The 27,647-nt window shown below is 39.8% G+C and overlaps 1 protein-coding gene across 2 annotated transcripts; it reads left to right on the forward strand.

Annotated features, from left to right (window-relative positions):
- The first annotated feature begins 964 nt into the window (after positions 1–964).
- psmd12 (proteasome 26S subunit, non-ATPase 12) lies at positions 965–27,647 on the forward strand. Of its 2 annotated transcripts, none has more exons than XM_078529013.1 (11): positions 965–1,268; positions 11,305–11,364; positions 12,879–13,007; positions 13,675–13,782; positions 15,657–15,761; positions 17,124–17,273; positions 18,034–18,168; positions 20,152–20,264; positions 22,408–22,582; positions 24,139–24,216; positions 25,521–27,647. In XM_078529013.1, the coding sequence occupies exons 1-11, from the start codon at positions 1,164–1,166 to the stop codon at positions 25,728–25,730; spliced, it is 1,368 nt and encodes a 455-aa protein (XP_078385139.1). In that variant the 5' UTR covers positions 965–1,163; the 3' UTR covers positions 25,731–27,647. The 2 variants fall into 2 exon arrangements, with proteins under 2 accessions (XP_078385139.1, XP_078385140.1); XM_078529014.1 differs by having other exon boundaries at positions 1,204–1,268; positions 12,851–13,007.

Raw genomic sequence — 27,647 nt, forward strand, 5'->3', positions numbered from 1 at the left:
ATTCAATGAAACATATCACTCAACGCGGTACACACCAATTTCCGGAGAATAAAAGAAGGATAAAAGTTAAGTTTCGAACTTCCGCCGCTATCTTTCAAAGCCCAGCTGGGAACGGAAAACGCCATCGAGTCGACGGCTTCGGCACTTCTCGAGAGTCACTGGACCTCATCACTCGAGGTGAGGAGAGAGTGGTCACAAGAATCTGATTGAGAGTGTGTGTGTTCCGTTTTTTTAAAAAAGGTAAAGGTAAATAAAAGCGACCTTTGCGCGAGTTGATCTCCATCATATTATAAACCAAGCACTCACAAGCCACATTGCCGCCTCGCGCTACCCTTTCCCAACGGCGTTCGTCTCAAGTCTCACGGCGTCGCACAGCAGCACGCGCCGGGGTTGGGAGCGGAGCTGCAGCGAACACGGGGGCGGAGCTGGAGTGAACCCGTGACGCGGGGCTGACGCGAGAACAGGGGCGGGGCAAGAGCGAGCGTGGAAGGTGGGGGCTGGAGTGAACCCAGCGGGGCGGAGTTGGCGCCAACATGGGGACTGGGGCAAGCACCAGCAACATTTGGGGGTCCGAGCTGGACCCAAAGACGGGGGTAGAGCCAACTCAGGGCGGGTCTAACGCGAACACGGGGACCGGGGCTAGTGCGAATGTGGGTGCGGGGCAGGCGCCAACGCGGGCGGGGCTAACACTAAAGCGGGAGAGGCGGGACCGGCGCCAACCCGGGGGGGGCGGGGCAGGCGCCAACGCGGGGGGGCGGGGCATGCGCCAACGCGAGGAGGGCGGGGCTGGCGCCAACGCGGGCGGGGCTAACACTAAAGCATGAGAGGCGGGACTGGCGCCAACGCGGGAGAGGCGGGGTCGAGGCCAACGCGGGGGGGGCGGGGTCGGATTCAACGCCGGGGGCGGGGCCGGCGCCTATACGGCGCGCTCCTTCTGGCGTCATGACCTCACCCGGCTGTTACTGGGTTACGCCGGTTCGAAGCGCAGCCGTTGAGGCTTGTGCGAGGGTCGCTTGCGTGTGTCTGTCTGTCTGTACGTACGTACGTGCGAGAGAGAGAGAGAGAGGCTGTCCCTTCCTTCCATTCAGAGGGAAAAATAAAGGGAGCAGTCAGGAAGAAGAAAGTGGAAACGATTATAAATAAAACTTAAGCGGCCTACAAAAATGACGGACGGAGCTGAACGAGCCGATGGTAGGATTGTGAAAATGGAGATGGATTATAGCTCCACGGTAGACCAGCAGCTCCCGGAGTGCGAGAAGATGGCTCAAGTAAGTGCAATGTATTTCTCACAGTCACTGAGTCATGCGCTCCGTTGCTCAGACTCAGCTAGGCCTTCGTAGGATGTAGGCCTCAATCCTCGTAATGGCTGAAGAAACTACTAGATATGAACGTTTGTTGTTTGGTATTTATTTGATAGTTGCACGAAACGCTTGCTTTTATCCATATATATGTGTACTGTTGTGAGAAGCTGTCTATTTCTCTAAATTTAAAGTTGCTTATTTTCAGTTCACATTTTGACGATTTTAAATTATCAGTTCATTTGAAATGAGTTACGGGGGAAAACAGCTCACATTGAATGTTCACTGAATTCGCCAATCATTTGAATTAAACAAATTCCCACCCCAACTGAATCGCAACAGTTAAATCTACTGCTTAATGGTAAGTCAGCCTGGGCACCAGCCTGTGCCATCCAACAGCATCTCAGTGAAAAATCAAATTCATTTGTTGAAGAATTTAATTCTGCATTGTGGGTGAATTACTTTCAAAAACACAATGTTAAGTCCAGGTTCATTCATACAGGGAGCAGAAAAGGCTGCTCCCACAGTAAGCATGACAGAAAAGTGCTTTAAAAAGCCCCTGAAATATTATTTCACTAAGATTATTTAGTGAAATAAACTGCACAACATGAAGATCAGTTTTGTGCTCAACTTTTGACAAGCATTCCAGTAGTTGCTTTGATTTTTTTTGGTATTCCTTTGATTTGAATCTGTACAGCAAAATGATACTGGAACAGATTGTGTGTAGTATGCAAGATGTTGCGAATATCTAGTTCTTAGTTAACATATTTTAGAATATAATGTTTAGTTTTAAGAATTAAAGTTTGAACTATAGAAAATGGGGTATCTGGTTGAGTATTTAATAAAAGCAATCCTGGAGTAAGCTTGGAGTTGTTAAAAGGTTGGGCTATGTTGACTTAAGGTTAACAACTAAAAAGGTAAGATAAACAGCAGGTGGGCTTACATAGCTAAAGAACTGGAGACATGATGTTTGCAGTTATTCCAGTGAAGGATAAGTTATTCATTTTGGTTTCCCAAAATTAAAGAAAGATTTAAAATTAAAAGGTAGTTAATTTACATGAACCATGAGTGTCACATTGCCATGGAGATGGGTGGAGCTGAGTGAGATTCTTTGTTTTCAGTTAGCTCTGTGAATTCAGTTAGTGCATAGCCAGGAGGCAAGACTGGTTGAGAGAAGCAGCTAAGAGACTTGGTCAACCTTATTTAACTTGTAGCTCCTTGGAAGTTGCGAGATAAAAGCCAGACCCACACCTGGAGTAGAGTAAATGCTAGATCTATCATCCATGACACAGCCTGCAATTGGGAGGTGGTATGCAGTATAAGACAAAGTTGGAAAGGGGAGAAACGGCTACGGGATTTGTTTAGCTGGAAGCTAAAGGAAGAAATCTACAGTAATCCTCAATAAAAGGCAGTTAACCTTGTTGCAGTTGGAGTTCTGGAAGTAACCAACTTGGTTGCAGTTTGAAACCATAGCTGGGGGCTGTTGGAAACCAAGAGTGCTTTCTGACATTTGAAGCTGCTGCACAAGAGTCACAGGGAGGCCCACGCTGGAGCTGTCGAATCCAGAGTCGTGAGTTTGGTAAAGAAATTGGAGGGTCGCTTAGCCAAAAGCTAATGGAAGGACACCCGTGAAATCTTGTACCTTGGCGAAAAGCGGAAGAGAAATCAGACTGAATTCCAGAGAGCGGTGATACAGGTACCGGACCCCTTATCCGGCATCCCAAAATCCGGAAGGACCCAAAAACCAGCAATTTGAAATTGGCGCACAAACCTTTTTATCCTTTATCTCATTCTGTGATATTTTGTTATCTTGGTTTCAGGAAAGGCTCTACTCTATCTCTTCCTCCAGCTGTCCACTTCCTCTTAAGCATAACAGATAGATGACCTTGTCAAAGAGGTTTGGGAGTGTTATTTCTGTTGCAACCAGCGTTGCCGCCGATTGTATCAGGAATGTCTGGAAAATACTGGGAGAATACGTTTGGATGGCTCCCTGATTTCTTTGCATCACTGCTCAAATTCCCCAGGGACAGGGATACAATTCATGCTGTTATGGGGGCCATTTGCTGTGATTTTGTGCAGTAATTTGAATGTTGTAGGAGACACATGGGTCCTGTGGAGCTTCAGCAGCTCCAACTGTAATGAGGTAAGGGCATGATGGGGGGAGGCTGTTGTTTTTGACTTTATTTGTCATAATTTATTTTACTTTATGTATTATAATTATTTTATATTATAAGTACGAGACCCAAAACCCATAAAATCTGCAAAACCAGCACACGTCCGGTCCCAAAAGGAAGTACAACTAAGTTTATAGCCTAAGTCTTTATAAGCTATAGTGTTGAGTTAATTGTGCTTACTTTGTTTAATTCCTTTTGATATGCAATAAAGTTTGTTTTCATTTAAAAACGTGAAATCTTGGGGTGTGGTTCTGTGGTTAATAGCTGGTTGTTCGTATTTCATCTTTAAATGTTAATGGTCCCGAACCAGATCATAACAAAGGGAAGGGATCACTGATCAGTCTAAATGGAAGTTAACTAATATTCTAAGTTAGGTCAAATTGGCTTCAAACAGAACAGAATGAATTATGCAAAAGATTTAATAATTGCTCATGGAATTGTGTCAGAGATATTGTGTACTTTGCAACAAGTTAAGTTGGGAACAGGCTTGTGATTTTAGAGTCATAGAGTTATTACGGCCCAGAAGGAGGCTATTCGGCCCATTGAGCCCATGTCAGCTTTCTAGAGCAATGTAGTCAGTCCCATCCTGTTCTATTCTTGAAGCCCTGCAAGGTTATTTCCCTCAAGTGCCAATTCAATTTAATTTTGAAATCAGTGATAGTCTCTACTTCCGCCACCCGCATGGGTAGTGAATTCATTACCATGCACTGCGCAAAACGAAAGTGCTTCCTCACGTTCCCCTCCATCTCTTGCCCAAAACCTTAAATCTTTGTCCCCTCGTCCTTGTACCAAGTGCTAATGGAAATAGCTTTCCTTTGTCTGCCTTATATAAACCTGCCATAATCTTATACACCTCTATAACATCTCCCCTTAATTTTCTTTGCCCCAAAGAGAGCAATCTCAGCTTCTCCAATCTAACTTTGTAACTAAATTCCCACATGCCTGGAACCATTCTGGTAAGCCTCCTCTGCATCTTCTTAAGGACCCTCACATCCTTCCTAACATTATGGTGACAGAAGTGATCTCAGTGCTCTAGTTGTAGCCTGAACAGAGCATTGTAAAGGTTCAGTATAACTTCCCTGCTTTTATACACTGTACATGAAACCCAAGATCCCATATGCTTTGCCAGCTACTCTTGAAACATTTGTCCTGCCACCTTTGAGGATTGCACCTGAACCTCTGAGTTCCTCTATCCCTGCATACTCTTTAGAACCGTACCACTTAAGTATATTGTCTCTCTCTCCCTTCTGCCAAAATGCATCACCTCACACTTCTCTGTATTAAATTCCAACTGCCACTTTTCTTCCCATTCTGTTTTGGATTCATACCAAATCAAATATTCAGATTGAAATATTATTAAGATGTTTTAAACTGACGTTGGCTGCAGAAAGATTAAGCTGTTGAGAGGGGTGTAGTGTTTGAATTCTAGAGCTTGGTTAAATTTCAATCATGCAAGAATAGCAATTGCCAATATGTTGAAGCAAAAAAATTCGAATTTTTGCTCTCCAATCCTTTCTACTCCTGTGCTTTCTATTAGGTGACCCAGGTATCACTGTTGAGGTTTAGACACTTTGGATACAGTGGGTTGGAACATTAACTTGTCATCTGAGACATAGATCTGCGTGCACCCAGACTGATGAGTAAAAGTTGTCTCATAGATGTATGGATCTTAAGTAAACTAAGTTTGGAGCAAATTAACAGACACACATCCACAATGCAGATTTATTCAATTCTGAACACCAACACACAATTTCACACAAGACTAGCTGACAGGAAAATGAAAATGTTGAACTGATGCTAAGGAATGCATTTTTGGATTGCAGCTGTGACATACTGTTGATCAAGAGTTGAGAAAGCATTGCACTTCAGTTTCCTCACTCCTGTCCTGGATCTACTTATTGTGATATAGCGTGAAAAAACAGGGCAGGGAATCTACAATTGCTTAACACCGACTTCTTTCACAATGACACTCCCTTCCTCGCTCCCATTCCCAAAGCAAATCTTTAATGAAGGAATGTGAAATAAGTCATATCTTTCTAAACTTGTCAATAACCCTAAGTAGGTGTCACTGACCATAAAATAATGCATGTATAAAATTGACTCGGGTTGATCTATGCTTGAAGAATAAAACTTGTAAATTGCTTTTAGCAGGTTTGTTTTAATAAATCGCTGAATTACAAGAATTGAGTGTTCTATTTTCTTATGGCTTCTTAACACATTAGCTAGAGTATTCCTTTCAAAGCATTGTTAAAGCCTGATAGATGAAAGGGTGGCGTAGTATTGTCGCTGGCACATGGTGAAATTTTGAATTCAATAAAAATTGGAGTTTAAAAAGTCTAATGGTGATCATGAAACCATTGTCGATTGTTCATCTGGTTCACTAGTGTCCCTTAGGGAAGAAAATCTGCTGTCCTTACCTGTCCTTGCCTACATGTGACTCCAGACCCACAACAATGTGGCTGATTCTTAACCTAGCAAGCCACTCAGTTGTATCAGTCCATTAAAAAGTCTAATAGGAATGGAACAGGACAGACCACCAGCATCAAGCTGGGCACCTGTTGACCCTGCAAAGTCCTTACTGATACCTAGTGCCAAAATTGGGAGAGCTGTCTCTCAGACCAGTCAAGCAACAGCCTGACATAGTCAGACTCACGGAAACATAACTTAAAGACAATATCCCAGACACCACCAACACCATCCCTGGCTATGAGGTGGTGGCACAGTGGTATACAGTTGGGAGGGAGTTGCCCTGGGAGTCCTCAATATTGACGCCAGACCCCATGAAGTCTCATGGCATCAGGTTAAATGTGTGCTGATTACCACGTACTGCCCCCTGCAATCAGCACTCCTCCATGTTGAACACCACTTTGAAGAAGCACTGAGGGTGGCAAGGGTGCAAAATGTACTCTGGGCCAGAGACTTCAATGCCCATCACCAAAAGTGGCTCAGTAGCATCACTACTGTCCAAGTTGGCCGAGTCCTAGAGGACATTGTTGCTAGGCTGGGGTTGCAGCAAGTGGTGAGGGAACCAACAAGAAGGAAAAACATACTTGACCTCATCCTCACCAACCTGCCTGCCACAGGTATATCTGCCCATGACAGTATCGGAAGGAGTGACCACTGCACAGTCTTTTGGAGACAAAGTCCCGCCTTCACGTAGAGGATACCCTCCATCGTGTTGTGTGGCACTACCACTGTGCTAAATGAGATAGATTTCGAACAGACCTTGCAACTCAAGACTGGGCAACCATATGGCGCTGTGGGCCATCAGCAGCAGCTGAACTGTACTCAGCCACAATCTGTGACCTTGTGGCCTGGCATACCCCCACTCTACCATTACGACCAAGCCAGGGTATCAGCCCTGCTTCAATGAAGAGTGCAGGAGGGCATGCTAGGAGCAGCACCAGGCATTCCTAAAAATGAGGTGTCAACCTGGTGAAGCTACAACACAGGGCTACTGTTCCAAACAGCACAAGCAGCAAGTGATAGAGCTAAGCAATTCCACAACCAACGGATCAGATCTAAGCTCTGCAGTTCTGCCACATCCATTGTGAATGGTGGTGGACAATTAAACAACTCGCTAGAGGAGGAGGGCCCACAAATATGCCCATCCTCAATGATGGAAGAGTCCAGCACATCAGTGCAAAAGATAAGACTGAAGCATTTGCAACAATCTTCAGCCAGAAGTGCTGAGTGGATGATCCATCTTTGCCTCCTCTGGAGGTCCCCAGCATCACAGATGCCAGTCTTCAGCCAATTCAGTTCACTCCACGTGACATCAATAAACTGCTGAAGGCACTGGATACTGCAAAAGCTATTGGCCCTGACAATATTCCAACTTGCCGTATCCCCGGCCAAGCTGTTCCAGTACAGCTACAACACTTGGCAGCCACCTGGCAATGTGGAAAATTGCCCAGATATGTCCTGTACATAAAAAGCTGGACAAATCCAACCCAGCCAATTACTCTTGGTCATCAATAAAGTGATGGAAGTGGACAGCAACAGTGCTTTCAAGCGGCACTTGCTTAGCAATAACCTGCTCACTGACGCTCAGTTTGGGTTCCACCAGAGCCACCCAGCTCCTGACCTCATTACAGTCTTGGTTCAAACATTGTCAAAAGAGCTGAACTCAGAGGTGAAAAGAGAGTGACTGTCCTTGACATCAAGACAGCATTTGACCGAGTGTGGCATCAAGGCGCCTTAGCAAGACTGGAATCAACGGGAATAGGTGGGTCGGGGGGGGACCCTCGGCTGGTTGGAGTCATACCTAGCACAAAAGAAGATGTTTGTGGTTGTTGGAGGTCAATCATCTCAGTTCCAGGACATCACTGCAGGAGTTCCTCAGGGTAGTGGACTCGGCCCAACCATCTTCAGCAGCTTCATCAATGACCTTCCTTCCATCATAAGGTTAGAAGTGGGGATGTTCACTGATGATTGCACAATGTTCACCCTTGCGATGACTCAGACACTGAAGCAGTCCATGCCCAAATGCAGCAAGACCTTAACAATATCCAGGCTTGGGGTGACAAGTGGCAAGTAACATTTGTGCGACACAAGTGCCAGGCAATGACCCATCTCCAACAAGATAGAATCTAACCATCGCCCCTTGACATTCATTGCCATTACCATTACTGATTCCTCCACTGTCAACATCCTGGGGGTTACCATTGTCCAGAAACTGAACGGGACTAGCCATATAAATACTGTGGTGACAAGAGCAGGTGTGAGGCTAGGAATCTTGCGGCGAGTAACTCACCTAAACTCCCCAAAGCCTGTCCACCATCTACATGGCACAGGTCAGGAGTGTGATGGAATACTCTCCACTTGCCTGGACGAATGCAGCTCCAACAACACTTAAGAAGCTTGACACCATCCAGGACAAAGCCACTTGATTGGCACCGCATCCACAAACATTCACTCTCTCCACCACTGCCACACTGTGGCAGCAGTGTGTACAGTCTACAAGAGGCATTTCCTCACCACGGCTCCTTAGACATCACCTTACAAACCCACGACTGCTACCATCTAGAAGGACAAGGGCAGCGGGCACATGGGAACACCACCAGCTGGAAGTTCCCCTCCAAACTACTCACCATCCTGACTTGGAAATATATTGCCATGCCTTTAGTCGCTGGGTCAAAATCCTGGAGCTCCCTTCCTAACAGCACTGTGGATGTACCTGCACCACATGGACTGCAGTAGTTCAAGGAGGCAGCTCACCGCCACCTTCTCAAGGGCAACTAGGGACGGGCAATAAATGCTGGTCCAGCCAGCGATTCCCACATCCCGTAAATGGGGGGGAAAAAAGCGATCTAGGTATTAAGTGAGAAATTCAGGACAGCGTGAGTCAAGCTTAAAACCACAAGAGAGTCACTTCATGGGTTAGCAAAAATACTGTGAGCTCTGCATTTGTTAGTCCTGTCAAGAACTGAAAAATGCCTCCAACAGTGATATTTTCATTGAAACATAGAAACTTGCATTAGAGAAGGAGGTCATTTATCCCATTTTTTTAAATTGTGGGAATTGTCAAATTTCTCCACACCATGATAAAAATTCCATAGGTTTTTCAAACATTTTTTGTCGTGTTTGATGTCTCAGCTTCCATGAGTCTTTTGAGCAGTTATCCTCCATCAACAAGTGCCTCACTTCACTGCTGATTGCAAAATTTGGTCCTATCATTTTCAGCGGGACATCTATAACTCTACAGCCTCTCGGCATCTACCCTGTCAAGCCCCTTAAGACTTCTGTATGTTTCAATGAGATCACCTTTCTTCTAAACTCCAGAGAATATGGCTCCATTCTACCCTATCTCTCCTCATAGAATGGCGTTCTCACCTCAAATCAATCTAATGAACCTTCATTGCACTGCCTCTAAGGCAAGTATATCCTTCCTTGGGTAAAAAAGCCAAAACTCTAAACAATACTCCAGGTGTTGGCTCATCAAAGTCCTAATTGCAGCACTTAATATACTCCAACCCACATCTTGCCCATTCATTTAACTGGCCTGTATCCCCTAGCTGCGTCTTTGCATCTTTCTCACCTAGCTTTGTGTCGTCAGCAAACTTGGACATGGTACCTTAGGTTATCTCATCTAAGTCATCAATCTCTGCAGTGCGTTTAGTTATAGTCTGCCATCCTGAAAATGACCCGTATATTTCTACGACTATATTTTTTTGCCCATTAACCAGTTCTCGGTCAAGCAATCCCCTTATCTACCCTGATAGTTACACCCTCAAAAAAAATCTCAGATTTGTCAAAACACTATTTTCCTTTTATAAAACTGTGTAGACTCTGCCTAATTGCATTGTGATTTTCCGAGTGCCTTGTTAGCACATCCTTAATAATTATAGTATTTTCCCTACTATTGAGGCCAGGTTAACTGGCTGAGAGTTCCCTATTTTCTCTTGCCCTCTTTCTTGAACAGAGAGGTTACATTTAGCACCTTCAATCTATGGGAATTGTTCTAGAATCTCAGGAATTTTGGAAGATCAAAACCAAAGCATCCACTATCTCTGTAGTCACCTCTTTTAAAATCCTAGGGTGCAAGCCATCAGGTCCAGTGGATTGGTCAACTTCTAGGCATATTAATTTTTCCAGCCCTTGTTCATTTGCTAATATTAATTACGTCAAGTTCCTACTCGCCTTGGTTCCCCACAATTTCTGGGGTTTTTTTGTCCTCTGCTATGAAGACAGACACATGATGGAGCGAGCCTTCCAAGGAGTGGCAATCGCTGTCAAATTGTCATACCTCTCCTATTTCTTTTACACTGCACTACAGCTCCACATCTCTAGCCCAGACTTCCAAACCAGGCCTCTTCAGAACTGTGGAACATACTGTTCTGAGAGTCCTCCTTCGTATGGCAGGATTGTTGGGGGAAGCCAAGCCATGCACCCTTTTTACAGCACTAGTATTTTGATAAGTATTAATTAGCACAGTGAAAAGCTATTTAAATGTCACACAACTTTTCACTATGTTAGTGAATAAGTTTAAGTGAGGTAAGTGAATAGAGTAGTAGGGTGGTAGGTGCCAGGGTGGGCAGGGTGCCAGCGGGGTACACTTGTGTTACCGATGAGAAGCAACATAACATCAATCCACTAAATCTCAAGTTTCCCATTAGTAACATATATTGTAAAGTTACATTTATATCATACATTACTGCCTGCGCACACAATTCAGCATTTTACTCACTTTTTATAAACTCATTGTGTTCTTCTCATCTATTTCCACATGCTGTAGTTTAAGCAATTGCCACAATCCAGGAAATAATAATTAACCTAATACAGTGGCCTTGTGGTTGAATTCAATTGCACATGTGGACTTTTGGCCTCCAAAGTACACTAACTCTCACCTATTGTGTCTGTCTGTGTTTCGATTCTTTGTGGTCTCTGCTCCAATCCTTGCTGCTGCTTTGGCCCTGGCCTGCTCTTGGCTGACCTTTTTTGCTTGGCAGAAGAAGGAATTCTGATTATCTTGGCTAGCAGTTGCAGTGTGCATTTTTTTTTTGACTTCATGTTTAGGCAGAATTTTTGAATAAGTCAGCTGTTGAATTTAATCAGGTTAATTTGTTTCATTATTTACTATCAATGTCAGATCACCTGAGAAAATGCAATCCATGCATGTGTGCATTTTATCTTATTAATCTCGATTAATTGTATACAGTAGAAGAAAATGGTATACTTCCCAAATTGCCTGTCTACTTTTCATATTTCCTACGTATGTCAAATTGAAAATTGAACATAGAATCAGATTTGATGAGTCTTTGATATGGGAAGTTAGTATTGCTTTGTATTCAATCTATTCTTCCTGTAATAATAATTTTGTCATTGCTTAGGATGGAAGACTACAAGAGGGTATTGATAATCTTTTGTCATTGGAAAAGCAGACCCGAACAGTAAGTGCAATTTAAATTATTTTATTTGAGATCATAAGAAATAGGAGCAGGAGTAGACCCTTTGGCCCGTTGAGCCAGCTCCGCCATTCAATAAGATCATGGCTGATCTGATTGTGGCCTGAATTTTCCTGCTTAGCCTCATAACCCTTGATGATAAATCTGTCTAATTCAGCCCTGAATATATTCAATGACCCAGCCTCCTTTGCTGTCTGGTACGGAGAATTCCAAAGACTAGCAACCATCTGACAGAAGAAATTCCTCCTCATTTCCAACTTGAATGAGAGACACCATATTTTTTAACTATGTCCCCTATTTCTCGATTCACCCACGAGAGGAAACATCCTCTCTGCATCTACCCTGTCAAACCCCTTAAGAATCTTTTATGTTTAAATAAGATCACCTCTCATTCTTCTAAACTCCAATGAGTATAGACCCCAACCTACTCAACCTATCCTCATAAGACAAACCCTTCATCCCAGTAATCAACCTAATGAACCCTCTCTGGACTGAGGCTATAATGAGGTCTGGAGCTGAGTGGTTCTGGCAGAGCCTAAACTGAGCATCGCCGAGCAGATTATTGCTGAGCCAGTACCGTTAGAGAGAACTGTCAATGACAGCTTCCATCACTTTGTTGAATTTTGAGGATAGACTGATGAGACAGTAATTGGCCAGATTGGATTTATTCTGCTTTTGTGAGCGGCGCATACCTGGCCAGTTTGTTGGTTAGATGCCAGTGTTTTAACTGCACTGGAACAGCTTGGCTAAGATCACTGGACTGCTGTTGAGGCTCATAGCCTTTGCTATGTCCAGTGAGTTCAGCTGCTATCATATGAAGTAAATTAAATTGTCTAAAGACTGGCATTTGTGATTCCGGGAACCTCCAGAGGAGGCCAAGATGGATCATCCACTTAGCACTTCTAGTTGAAGGTGGTTGCAAATGCTTTAGACATGTCTTTTGGTCTGCCACACTGGGCACCTCCATCATTGTGGATGGAGATGTTTGTGGATGCTCCTCCTGCGGCTAGTTATTTAATTGTCCACCACCATTCACAACTGGATATGGTAGGACTGCAGAGCTTTGTCATTGTGGGAGCTTTTCGCTCTTGTCTATCACATAAATGTAAAGAAATAAATTACCAGCACAGGTGGTGGAACAAGAAACCTTGATATGTTTAAAGAAAAATGAAGCAGCAAATGAGATTCAATGTTATTAGAAACCCACAAGAAATATTTCTGGATTGGAGGGCAAGGTGGAATACGGTCTCTTGACGTTGTTACTATATCTTTATGTAAAAGGCAAAGTCTACATTGAGTTCAAAAGTGCAGTGATTTACAGTTCCTTTCTTGTCTAACTTGAAATTACTGTAGACATTTGCTCACTCATCTAATCCTATTCCATTAATTAATTTTAAATCGTTTGAGAGTTTCCGCTGTATTTGGTCGTTTTGATTCATAACTATACTGAGATTGTTGCTTTGACCTACAGGTCTGAATTTTTTCATTATAAATCCTAGGCCTCCGATATGACATCGACATCAAGAATTTTGGTTGCCATAGTAAAAATGTGTTACGATGCAAAAGATTGGGATGCATTGAATGAAAATGTTGTTCTTCTGTCTAAGAGGAGAAGCCAGCTAAAACAGGTAAGGTCCACAGATAGTGCAGAACAACCTACTAAAACTATTCTCGACTGTAACTTCAGTGTAGAAAACACTCTGCCAGATGACCTTTTATCAGGAGATTAAATGTGAATACTAGAGCTGAATGCTGAGGGGAAAAAAACTTAAACACTCACAAATATCTAATTGTCATTTGTGCCTGAAGTCAATTAAGCCTCAGACTTTTGCTACTGATCATTTGCCTTTTTGTTTGAGGAGACTAAATTTTCAACATCCAAGTTTACAGAATTTATACATGCTTTTTCTTTTTCATTTTTATCTTGCTTGTATAAAATGAATATAAATAATAAAGAAACGGTCCTAGTCATATCAACATTCCTGACAAAGGAGGATATTTATGTCTGAGCTGATTTTCTTCATGTTTTTAAATAACTGAAAGTAACTATGCCTGACACGATACAGAAGAATGTTATATCTCACTGAAAATAATTTAAAGGTTTTTAGCTTGTTCATGATAATACCTGTTGATGGGGTTCAAATAAACTTGTGCTTTTAGTTCAACTTGAAAATGTTGTTCATGCTGTTTATCATGCTAAATGCACTTGTAGGTTGGGTGAGAATCAGTGCAGTCTAGCTCTCAATGTAGCCAGTGTTTGCAAAGCCATCTTCATTTGCTTTGTTTATTATGCAGGCAGTTACAAAAATGGTCCAAGAGTGCTGTACTTACGTCAGTCAGATCACTGACCTGCCAATCAAATTGAGATTGATTGACACCTTGCGTACTGTCACGGCTGGGAAGGTTAGTATGTTTGCATCTGTTTCCAAAAGCATGCTTCTTTGCAAGATCGGGGGGAAGGAAATCATTTTATGTTCAGTTACTTACATTGGCATATTGGCATACATTGACGGAAAATACATTTGTCATTTTTGCTCATAACAAGAAAGACATTTACCTAAACTTCCAAACAACAATGCGATTTGAATGTATGTCAGTGTCAATATAAAACCTTTCCTAAGCTTGCTTGTTTAAAGATACTCAGATGTATATTAACATTATTTAAATATATAATCATTATCAATTAATCAATAATAGAACAATTAAGTTGACCTGGAGGCTATCAATTCTAGAGATTATATTGTAATAATATGCATAAACTATTACAAGAGAGCTGTAAGTGCCTGTTGAACCATTCCATTGCATAATTCACCAGTAAGTATTGATTGAGGAATAAAAGTCGGTTGCAAAGAAAAAAACTTGCTTTTATTTGGCACCTTTCATGTCTTCAGCACATCTCAATGCTTTACAACCAATGCTTTTACACTTTCTGAAGTGCAGGGTCTCAAAAACAGCAAAATAATGCTCGAACATAGTTTATTTTTGATGTTGGTCAGGATGCTGCACAGAATACCTTGAATAGTGCCATGGACCTTTTGCTTTCAGTTTAATGTTTAATCCAAAAGATGGCACCTCCAGCAGTGCAGCATTTCTTTAGCATTGTAATGAAGTGTCAGCATAGATTATGTCCTGGAATGGGTCTTGACAAATGATCTTTAACTTGAAGGCAAGGGAACCAACTTGAGGCCAACCTGACACTTGAAGAATGAAGAGGAAAAAATCTTAAACATTGAAACAAATAAAAATATGTCGAAGTAATTTCCTTTGTAAAATTTAAATTTTGTATGGATAACTTTGTATTTTTTTTATTTCCAAGACACTTCATTAATTGTATAAAGAGAGATTATCTTTAGTGAAATCTTCCCCTGCCATGCTGATCCAAGCTCTTTTGGACACTGCCAATGTTAGGATTCCATTTCATGGATGCAAGCATTGACTGAGACCCCAAGCTAGAGAGTGTGTGTGCTTGCAGTTTGACTGTGCATACATCATAGTTAAGGCTGAGCATACTAAAACCATTTTGCCTTTCTTTACCAGCATTCATGCAATGGCTTTCCAAAAAAGCAGCAACCATGGATTGAACCATTTGGTGCATTTACCCAGTCAGCTATTTGGGACTCTTCCCATCAATTGATCAGTGTTTGCTGAATCATCATCTGTTGCACATGCCTATTTTCTTCCCTTGCCCTTCCTTTCCTGATTTCCTAAACCATAGCTAGGATATTGTTTCCAAAAAAGATGTATGAAATTTGATGGTTATTGTCAGATTATTTTTGTGCATATGGTCAGTCTCATCCTATCTAAGCCCAACCCAAGAATGCACAAATATACACTTGCTGTGTGTCAGGATCAAAAATTCTGTTTTGTTTCAGGTGTTTTGTTTTTTTTGCCTCCCAGGCCCAAATAAGGAGAGGCTAGTTATCAAATCCCTACTCCTGGCCCAACAGATCAGGCAACTGATTTGAGGGTCCTTCCTTGTTCATGGCTCAATGATTGCTGAATGAACTTTGAGCCAACGGAGAAGGAATGGACGTCGGGTGTTATTTGTACTTAGTATGTTTGTAATCAATTGGAACAATGTTGCTACTCCACAGTTTGTGTGCAACTTTTTAATCAAATCCACATTGGGTTCCCACACATCATACTTGTGACCTTCCTGGCTTGTATTGTTACATTTTTGAAAGATTTAAACATTTAAGGGCAGTAGATAGTAAATCAAAACCTGAGTGGTGCCAAAGAAAATAATGACTACTTCATACAACTATTTGTTTTTTCAGATTTATGTAGAAATAGAGCGTGCTCGCTTAACCAAGCACTTGGCAACGATAAAGGAGGAAGCTGGGGAATTGAAAGAAGCTGCTGCCATTTTGCAAGAACTTCAGGTGAATGCCAATGCTGATATCTGGATTGCAAAAGTTTCATGCTTTTAATAGTGATGCTGTGATCTCAAGATAATTTTGACCTATTGAATTCCTACATAACATGGGAGATACTTCAAATCATTGTTGGATCATGCCCAAACAGCGGTAGTCCTTAAATACCTTTTCAGCCCAGTTGTATTTTTTATTTCAGGGTGTTTAGGCCACATGTTGCAACTCAAAGATCATGAAACAGTCGGGATAAAAAAATACTCTCTCCTTGTTGTTTTACTTTCCCCTTCCAGAATGAAATTGCTACTTTGATGTTGGCCTTGCAGCCTTCGATTTCAGATTTATTAAGTAAATGCAGATCAAGTTGTTATAAATATAATTCTGTTGCTGCCCATGACGTTGATTTGCCAAAAAGGAGTTTACTGTCAAAGAATCATAGCTTATTCATGATGAAAGACCTGAATCAGCAATTTTTTTAAAATTCCAGTCTGGGATTGCAGCTTAGATGAAGTATAGAGTTAGTTAGCCTCCCTTGCAAATTGAAGAAGAGTAATATAAATTCCCATGCAACCTGGATACTTAACCAAATCATTTTTAACGCAGCTTGTTTTATTGGTGCCTTTTAGGTGATTTGAACACTTTTTGCTTGCTAAAATGCAAGTACATAGAAATTGAACCTTACAACATGTAAACTCAAAACATTTGATGAACAGAGTAATTGCCATCTTGTAGTAGGATTTAATATAATGGATACAGTTGTAAAGTGAAGAGATTCTCCCTTCCTATTACTTTTTAGATAAATTGGAGAAATGCTGGAATTCTGGAGTACTTCAAACCTTTATATACCAAATCCCATATAGCATAGTAAGAGCATTCAAGACGGTAGCGTGCCTTAAATCTTTGTTAATATAGATTTGTTTGTTTCTGTACATATTCCTAATGCTAATACCAGTTTTCCCCTTCCTCTTTTAGACTTCCCCACCATCTTTTAATTATCTTTTCCGATTGTTCTCCAACTCCAGTGACCTTAAAAAATCCAGTTGTGTTGGAAATTTTAAAATAATATATTTAAAATAAATTTGATATTCAAATATCAAATTCTGATGAAAATTTTGTCTGTTTAAAATTGCAAGGATATATTTCCCCTGACCTATGTAAAATCTACAATTCAAATATGGCTTAATTTTCTTGTAAGAATCATTCTAATCAGGTCCCCAATTTAGAAGTTTTACTCCTTCACAACAGGTTCATACTGCCACGTCATTGATAAAATTAGAAAACATGAAATATGCTTAAAACAGATGTAATGGAGCAGTTCAACGAACAACATTTTTATGATTTTTTTTTAAAATGATTTCTATCTTAAACCAACAGGTCGAAACTTATGGGTCAATGGAGAAGAAGGAGAAGGTTGAGTTTATCTTAGAGCAAATGAGACTTTGCTTGGCTGTAAAGGATTATATTCGAACCCAAATCATCAGCAAAAAAATAAACACAAAATTCTTCCAGGGGGAAAATACTGAGGTAATTGATCTGCAATTTAAAATTCATTTAAACTAATTAATGACATCACCAAGACAAGTATTTGCTAGCTATAAAAAGAGCTGGAATTTGTTTTTTCACAGTTAAAAACTGATGCTGCAGTGATGGAGTATCATCTTTGTCCTTTGTTAGACTGCCCTGTGGAATTGTCAGTTGAGTCATCTCAAAAATTGCCATGTGTGGATGGAGGCTAGGTGCTGCCTAATCTGAAGCATGTAGAAGTAGGAGGGGTGACTCTCCCTTTGCTCATTATATCCACATGATTGTTGCGAGCAATGTTGATAGAGACAGAAAGCAAGTTGGATGAAAGAATAAAACTTCAAAACTTCCTATGCCTGGGGCAAGATTGGAGGCAAGGTTGAGGAGAGGAGGGCAATAACTGAATTGAAATGCATAAAGAAGTGGGGTTATGGATTAAAGGGAAATTTGACACCATTCCTTTTCTTTTTCTTTTGAGGAGATTAAAGAGGGAAATATTCCCTCATCGTCGGCTGGAGTTCATGATGCAAATAACCATGCTTGGACTGTGGATTGAGTGGGCTTAATTAGCTATGCGATCTTTATATTGTGCTGCATTTTCTTATGTTAAAATGGATATATATTTGAGTGACTTTTAGATTCGGTCTCCATCTGACTAACACTAGAGGCAACACCTGTACAAATTATTAAGATATCATGCATAAGACCATTTATAATTCAAGAGATCTGCAATAATTTTGATATAGCTTGTTATCTTTTACAGGAGTTGAAGTTAAAATACTACAACTTAATGATTCAAGTTGACCAGCATGAGGGATCCTATTTGTCCATCTGCAAGCACTATCGTGCCATCTATGATACGCCCTGTATCGAGGCTGAGAGCACAAAATGGCAAAAGGTAAAGAGCTGGTATTGATTGTGAAGGAGTTCTGTAATCGAGTTATTAGATTGAATGCTGCTGGATTTCTGTTATTTCTTGTTCTTGCCCTGGTTCTTGTCCACGATGATTCTTGATCATCTTATGGCTCATAGCTCTTCAAGGTGACCTGTTCACTGAAGCACTTAAAATTTTTTGCCAAAATTTGGTTCTTGCCTATTGCTGTCCATGAAGAAATTCTGAAGAGCAAAAGAATTGTATCATGGATACTCATTCAGATTATGAAGTTGCTGCAGGACCAGAATCTGAGAGGTTCAAATCAGATACTTGTGTTTCATCCTCTTCCGTTTCATCCGGATCAGGGGAAGACATTAGTGTAGCTGGTTAGAGGCTTCTGGCATGTTGATAGCAGCATCTGAGACAGGAATTGATCCCGTTTTCTCTCCCTGCACCTGAACGTTTTGAAGTTGCCAATTTCTGAAAGCATCCTGTATTGTTCCAACATGCCAATGGCCCCTTGATCTGAGGTTTTGTATTCTATTCCCTGGCTTTCCAGCTGTCATTGGGATCCCCACCACAAGAATAAAATTCACCCCTATGTTACAGTTCTGCCAAAGGTGGTATGTTGAACAAGTTCCATGAGTGATTAGTTGCTGATTTAGAACTTGGGTAAATGTATTGTAGGTTTTATAGGCGAGACTGCAGTGATTAATAGACCTTCTACAAACATAGTTCCTTAGGTTAAAATTGGTGTAAATTATTGATTATGTAGAATGACAAAATGAAATTAACATTTTATTTCCGTTCAATCAGTGTAAATGACATGTGATTGTGAGTATTTTAAATGATCACGAATGACACTTTGTCAGTTATGAATTACATCAGTAATTTGAATCTTTCAATATGTGGACAGTCATGTTTCAACTATCTGCCTGTCCAAATCTGCCATGACATTTCTCATCAACAAACAACAAAGTAATGAAATCACTTGCATACACACCATGATAAATATTTTAAATGATATTGCAGAATAAGGCAATTATTGTTGCCTCTTAAAAGGAAATGTCGGCCTGCAGTTGCTTTCTGAAAATGTTGATTTGACTTTAAAGAGGAAGATAAAATAACAATCTATGCTTTTGGCAGTGGCTTGGGAGTGAGCCTGTTGACCTCAGCAACTAGGAAATAATATGAAGCATTAGAAAGCAAGGGGTGGATGGGGGAACATGGTGGTGGGAGAAGAGATGGAAAGAGACAAAGATCTGCTGTGACCCACAATACATTTTGCAGATGTAGTTTGCATGATGCATATAGGGGAAAATGTTGAGAATGCCCCAACCTGCTTCTGTTTATTTGCTGAATTGTGTAAAGAGGCTAAATGAAGTACATTATTTAAGAAGTCAACTGATGGGGAAAACAAACGATTTGGTATTAGTTTTCATCGAATCTAATATATTTATTAGTATTGCCTGTTGTAGAGTAATGCAACATGTTTAACAGAAGTATTGAATTAATGCTCTGAAATAAGGTAACCTCTGGAGAATTCTGTCTCATTCAAATAATGTTGGACATTTCCATGAGGATTTGACCAGGAAGTTGCATGATTGTCATGCTAAAAATATTTTTAAACGTGGTCTAGGTGTGGGGTATAGTAGGGTTGAGTTGGAAGGGAATATACTTCAAAAATTCATGTCATTGAAAAAAGCATTCCTGTCGAGGAGAGCAGCTGTTGTAATTTTTTTTCTTGTGTTCCTTGAAGCAAACTACTCCAATGTGCAGAGCAATTTGGTATCTAATGTGTATGTGATAAATATGGGATCTCCCTCATTCATTTTAAGCATTCAGTATTTCACAATTCCACAGTTCACAATTGTTACATTTATTAGAGATCAGAACAGTACTGCTACTCCTGAGTTTTGTAATCTGCTAATTCATGTATATGTTGTGTACATCTTTTTAAATTTCTTAAGTTTTAATGACTTTTTTGTTTATATGTGTAACATCCAGGCTTTGAAGAGTGTTGTTCTCTATGCAATCCTGGCCCCCTATGACAATGAGCAATCTGATCTAGTTCACAGAATCAGTCTAGACAAAAAACTTGAAGAGATTCCAAAGTACAGGTAAGATGAAGTTTGAGGGAAAACATTTTCTTAATTGCCCTGTCAAAACTTTCAGATTTTCTGAACCACTTAATAGTTTTTTAATCTAAAGATTGTTTTTAATAATTGGTGAGTTTCAAAAGAGAGCTGTCCCAGTAACTCACTGAAAGAAAGAGCTTGCACCTTTCACATCTTCAGGATACCCCAAAATACTGCATAGCCAATTAATTACTTCTGAAATGCAGCTGCTGTTATGTAAGTAAATGCTACAGCAAATTTATGCACAGCTATGTCCCACAAACAGCAATTAGATAAATACCAGTTAGTCTGGTAAAAGCAAAATGCTGCGGATGCTGGAAAACTGAAATAAGAACAGAAAATGCTGGAAAAACTGAGCAGGTCTTACAGTGTCTGCAGAGAGAGAAACAGAGTTTTTAGAGTCTGTAGGACTTGAAGCGTTAATTCTGTTTCTCTCTCCACAGATGCTGTCAGACCAGTTAGTCTGGTGTTTGGTATTTCAGTGATAAATGTTCGCTAGGACACCAGGAGAACTTCTCTGCTCTTTGAATAGTTATATTGGATCTTCGACATCCACCTGAGCAGCACCTGAGATCTTGGTTTAAACATCTCCTCCAAAAACTGACAAATCCAATAAAGTAGTTCAATACTGCATTGAAGTGCCAACCCAGCGTATATGCTGCAATCGTGAAGCTCAGCTTAAACCCACAACCTTCTGACTAAAACTCAACTGGGATGGTGGTTGGGCCTTTGCAGTTGGCTTCAGCATCCCTGGATTAGGGAGTTGCAGATCAACTATGCTTTCTGCCTCTGATTGCTACTCAGCAACTTTTGCTATAAGTGCGCATTTGGATCCAGCTCAGTTGTGCTGCTGACCAGCTTGCAAATGTTGACTGTGAAGACTTGCATGTGAATTTATTCAAGCAGGGTACAAATAGATGATTGTTTCATGTAGAACTTTACATCAGCAAAAAAAAAACATTTTAAGGTAGATGGAGAGAATATTAGTGAGAGATTACGTTATAAAAATTGGCAGCACTTTTTAGTGTAATACCGAGGGAAAATCATATGAAGGATATTATGATCAATGCAGCATTTTTTCCCACTTGACTCAACAATTTATTTGCTTGTTTTATGCTTTTTGGAGAACAGAAATTCCAGTTTGTTTATATTGAATGCAACTGGAGGGAAGCCATTTATTGCAATGCCTTGAGATGCATTTCAATCTTTCATGCATGATATTAGGAAATATGTACCATGAGGGAACAGTATTAGGGTCAAATTGTGCAATTTTTAAAAATTTAAACATAAGCTACAAAGTGGTGGATTAGGACATTGCTCGGACTGAGTGGTGACTTGTGCTGTGATTAGTTCTGTAATGAGTTGAAGGTTGTAAACTCAGGCCAGAGACCAAAAAGATTGTAAAATAATTGTCTTGACCATCTCCTGGAGAAAACTGCAGTGACTACATGGCCTGGGATGGCAAACCCTCCACGGAGGGAGGAAATGTAGAGCAAATTAGCCGAAGAGGGGTGAAGAGAGGTTTAATTTTAAAATGTCTTAACACATTTTAACATTCTTTAATCAAAGAGAATAAAGTAAAGCAAAATATACAGTTGTAAAGCATTACATATATACAAGTTTCTTTTGAAAGCTTTTTTAAATGAGGCTTTGCTTGAGATGTAACCCCTTTCTTGTGCTACAATGTGCAGCTTCTGTGAGGTGATTAATATTTTTCAGCAGTTTTTAATGAGAGTAAGTAATCTTAGAATTGTAATTGGTAGATTGGGAAAAGGTTAACTTGTTCTGTTAATTGGACAATAAGCGATTTCTGGTCTCCACCAGCCTTCAGGTCACAATATGCATTCTGGTTAACAGAATGTTAATACAGAATTCTTTGATTCCAGTGGAATCATGTTTAATGTCCTGAATTGCATTGGAGAAAAGATGCAGCTTGAAACTATTGAATATACTGACTTCGTAGGGAGCATGAAATGAGTTACTGAATATAAGGAGCAGAGACGTATTTATAGATTATACATTTGATGATTTGCAATACAATATTACCATCCAAGATTGATATGTGTACAGTTAATTTTTGGTGTATTTTACTTTCTCAGAGCAACATTATGTTCCTGTTTTACAGGGATTTGCTGAAGCTGTTTACCACAATGGAACTTATGCGTTGGAGCTCACTGGAGGATGATTATGGCAAGGAATTGAGGGAAGAGTTACCAGAAAATGCTTGCACAGATGTATTTTCTAGCACAGAAGAGGGAAATAAAAGATGGAAAGATCTTAAAAATCGTGTAGTGGAACATGTAAGTGTGCTGTAATTTTTAAAAGTTGATATCTAAAATTATGTCCTAAATATTATAAGTGGGGGCCATAGCTCCTTTTTATTTTCCTTTCTGTAACCCTATTACTAAATGTCAGTGAATTGAATTTATTTATGAATTACATTTCATTTATTTTTCTCTGCTTTTGAGTGCATTTTCAATTGTTTCATAATGGTGTTTCTGCTGGCTCAGTGACTAAGTAATATGGTGTGTTACAAAACTATGAATAACAGAAGATCATCTTGTTTCAACCCTTTATTGAGTTAGCTGATTTTGACAGAAGTTGGCATTGTCTTTGTTTGTGCTTGGTTTGGGGGAAAACAGCTGTGGTTCCTATGCCTGACTTCCATTCTGTGGCACTTTTTAACAACTGACAAGTGAGTATTATTATCGACTAAGGAGAAGATTGGTTGCCTGTGATTTCTTTTGCTTTCTCATTCCTCACCCAGTGCCACCCCATCACAAACAAAACAGTCTAACAGTTTGCTAACTGTGCTCAATATTTAGGCTGGCACATGGCATCCCTAAAACTATAACCTAGTATGATACAGTGAAAGGTGAATTGAAAGGCTAAAATGCTTGTGAAGGGCGTTCCAGCAAGCCTTTTGCTGAAATATGGAAGCAAGAGCTTATGCCATGTACAGGTGGGGCTGCTCTTCCTATGTAAAAAGGAAAAAGAAGTTGGATTTATATAGCACCTTTCACAATATTGATGTCACAAAGTGCCCTGCAGCTTTGAAATATATTCACTTTTGTAGTATAGGAAACACGACATTGCCCATAAACAACAACGTGATGATGAATTTTAGTTTTGTGGGTTGAAGGATAAATATTGTCAGGATACTGGGTATAACTCCACAACTGTTCTTTGAATTAGTATCATGGGATCTATGAGGCCCACCTATGAGGGCAGGTAGGACCTTGGTTTAATGTGCCATCTGAAAGAGAGCACTTCTGACAATGCAGCACTCCCATTAGTACTGCACTGGAGTGTCAGCCTAGATTTTTGTGCTCAAGCTCTGGAGTGCGACTTGAACCCACAACCTTCTGACTCTCTGACAATTGTGCTACCAATGCCTGTGCCAGTTGTCTCATCAGATGGTAACAGAATATGACCTGCTATACTAAAAGTTGTGTGTAAGTGTGCATTTCTTGTCCCCAAGTGACCATGGGAAACCAAACACTCGTTAATATTTAACATGTAAGTCATTTATTATGGAAATTCCTCACGTAAACATGCCTGAGTAGTACAGTAACTATAGAGTGCAGCAGCAAGGTATTAAGTTCCATGTATCCCATTACATTGTGGCTGTAATGTACACTGAGAAACATTATGGAAGATCAACTAGTCATCTAATAAATTTTAAGCCCTGGTTTGCTGATATTGCACTGAATATTGAACTATCCTTCAGGTAATTGCAGTCAAGGGAAAGCTAATCTGTACTTATGGATCCTGATGCTCTCTTCAAAATACAGGAATTTTTATTGACTGTTTAACTTAATTTTTAAAAATTTTCATTTTAACATTGGTATTTCAGAATATTCGAATAATGGCAAAATATTATACAAGGATCACAATGAAGAGAATGGCAGAGCTTCTTGATCTTTCAGTCGACGTGAGTATGAAACTTTCTGTCATCTATAAGGAGGATTTCAAGAAAGCATATTGTGTGAAGTGTGAAATTTTCAAACTGCAATCACTTTAAGGATGAAAATCACCTAATTAAGATTTTTATCCCCCTTTCAAACTTTTCCTGTACCTGAGAAGAGTATTTTGAGCTGTGTAACAATAATGTGAACGACTGGTAGTAGTGTTGGAAGCAATTTAAGGAAGTGAATTAAGAGCCATCACACAATAAATGTATGACACAATTTGACTTGAGTTCATTTTTTTCCCCCTATTACCATATATTGGAACTGTTAAGCGAAATAAACCTAGCGGCAACACTGCTAATTCTTATGAATGAAACTTGATGATTCACTTTTGGATTATTCTGTATTAATTTTTTTTAAACAAAAGGCAAAAGCAACAAATTATAACTCCATTACTGTTTACTTGAAAACCATCTGTTTTGGTGCTGTCTTTACATTTCTGAAAATGAGTAGAGAGAGGTGTTATTTGATGCGGACTATATGTCAAATGGAGTGGTTATGCTGCTTTTTACATTTAACAACAGGTCTGTCTTTTCATTCTGGCATTGAAGACCAATGAGACTGAATTGAGGAAAGGATAGGAAGTAAAAATGGTGCTGGACATAAGGATGTGCAGAGAACATGGTGGAAGAGCAGGAGAGAAAGTACAAAATTAAAAGAGCTATACCATTAACTAGAAGCAGCTTTTGGAATAAAACCAGGATTTTATCAATGACGCATCTGAGCAAAAAAGTTTTCACCACAACCGTTGAAATGTCTGGGTAGCCAGCACAGAACTTCCAAAGAAGAATTAAATAAATCAGTTCTTAGGCTACACACAGTTCACATTGGTATCTCCCCATTTCATAATAGCTGCTTCCACAAATTGGAGGTTCACATTGTCATAAGTGTGTGCAATGCCACTGTAATAATTTGTCATTATAGACCTTTTATGTTTTTGAGTTCTGATTATATTCAGTTATAAAGCAGTCAGTTTGTACAAACTCCTCCAGTTAGAACATTGTGAAGGTGCCACTGCAGTGACATAAGTGCACTGTAGACCGTACTGTAGTTAAACATTGAGGACATTGTTTCGGTGGAGTTCAATACAAAATGTCTGCTCCACACCTGAAAAAAAGCTCTAAAGCTATTTACATATAAATAAATAAATCTTCAGATGTTTCCTTTTAAATTATTTCGGATTATTTAATGATCTAGTAGTCAGATCTCCCTTTCACTGATTTTTACTTAATTTCAAGTTTTAATCCACGTATATATTTTTTTGCAGGAATCAGAGGAGTTTCTTTCCAATCTGGTGGTAAACAAGACCATCTTTGCAAAAGTAGACAGGCTAGCGGGAATTATCAATTTCCAGAGACCCAAGGACCCCAATGACATACTCAACGACTGGTCACACAAACTGAACTCTCTGATGGGACTTGTGAACAAAACTACACACCTCATAGCCAAGGAGGAGATGATCCACAACCTCCAGTAGAGGATGAGAGTTGGTGTGTCTTTTGAAAAGACATTTTAAGATCTAAAAATAATCCTCAATAACCATGCAAAAAAAAATGTATATCTCTTGCTGAACCAAAAGCATCTTCTGATTGTCTGGTGCATGGTCTCCACATGGTTAGATATCGAAGGATAAGCTTTGACAGTATGGTTGATTTTCCTCTTTTTAAAAGAAATAGTCATTAAAAACTAGTTTGCATAAAGTAGAGTGTTTGCATTTTGTGATATGTACTGTAAATGGAACAAACCATAAAATCAAAACATTGTCACCAGTGTGACTTTTCAATTGAAAATTTCCAACGTTTTGTGTTATTTAGATGTGTTCATTAAACCAAATTTTAAAAGTTACAAATTTCCTTTCCAATAGTTACTGTATTCCACCGCATATTAATTATACTATTCCATTTACATTACAGTGAAGGTAATACTGGGAAATCTGAAGCATCGAGAAGTTCCATGTATTTTCCCCCTTTCACCCGTTGAAACATTGTTTGACCAGTGCACATGGTGTTTTAATTTTTTTTTTAACCATTGCCAACAGGACACTGATTTAACTGTTTGGCCATATTTGTTTAACAACACCCTTACTTCCCCTCCGTTCTGAGTATTTGTACTGGTATTTTTGTGGAGTAAGTAACACAGCAAACCCTCTTATATAATTTGCATTGTTTACAGTTTCGCCATTGAGAAACCTATAAAATTTCTCAAAATCACACTTGGTGATCCAATTCTTTTTCCTTCTGTGGCTCCCAAAGGTAGCATTGTATTAAGAGGAGCTATTTTACACCAAGTTTATTTTGTTTGGTGTGCAATAACTCAAGTCAAGAAATTTTGCAGGGCAATTCCTGTTCCTTAAGGGTAAAGCACAGAACATTTAAAGTTTTAAAAAGCTGTATCCTTTTCATTACACACCCAAGTAAATATTCCCATAGCAACCACACTGGCAGTCTTGAGCAGCAGAACTAAACTAACGAATTACAGTAATCCCTCCAGTTGGAGCTCGAACCATCCTTTTTGTTGCTTTTTGATTCATTTTCTACAATGAACAGCATGCTACATCCCACGTAACTGTTAAGTTCGCCTAGCTTATTTTCATATGTTTAAACAGAAAAATAAGTTGTACAATTTCTTGACAAAGACTGGAAGTCTTCCAGTTTTAGCCAGAGTTAGATTGAGGAGCTTGTTACCACAAGGAGCAGTTGAGGGGAACGGGAAAACCAGATAAACTCCTGAAACAGTAAAGAATAGAAAGCTATGCTAAATGGGTTAGACAGGTGGGACGAGACTCATGTAGCACATAATGACTGTCATGAACCAGATGGACAGAATGGTCTTTCTATGCTGTACATTCAATTCTCTTTTTATTTTGGTAGTTTATTCACACCCTCCCCAGGAACTGGATTGGTGCAAACTTGTTAATGAAGCTCTTTGTGCGCTAGTAAGAGTTCTGGGATAGTGACCAGGAGAACTGGTTCTCCAGTTTTTCTCCCCATTCCCTTTGGCAGAGCCTTTAGTTGCAACTCACCATTGTGTAGATGAGACAAGAAATTCACAAAGTAGGGAATTGAAAGGCTCAGAACCTACTACGAGGCATGTTATACAGCATGTTGGAGTTCTAAACAAAAGAAAATGTTTCTTTTTCATAATATGGTGATACATTGAATATAGTATTATGTATCTCATGCATCTATTTTATAATGTACAAGTTTGCGGTTCAGTGTCCTTTATAAAAGCCCATTTGAGGATTTAACTTGATTTAAGAAACCATATTTGGTTTCCACTAAAATACCTTGTTACAGGTGGTTTCCTTCAATGGTCAAGATAAAGCAAATAATTCAACACATCTGATTTCTTCATAAGTTGGAAATAAAATCTAATGTATGACAATTTCAAATTA

The sequence above is a fragment of the Cetorhinus maximus genome, chromosome 24 (genome assembly GCF_964194155.1).
Source record: "Cetorhinus maximus chromosome 24, sCetMax3.hap1.1, whole genome shotgun sequence".
NCBI lineage: Eukaryota > Metazoa > Chordata > Chondrichthyes > Lamniformes > Cetorhinidae > Cetorhinus > Cetorhinus maximus.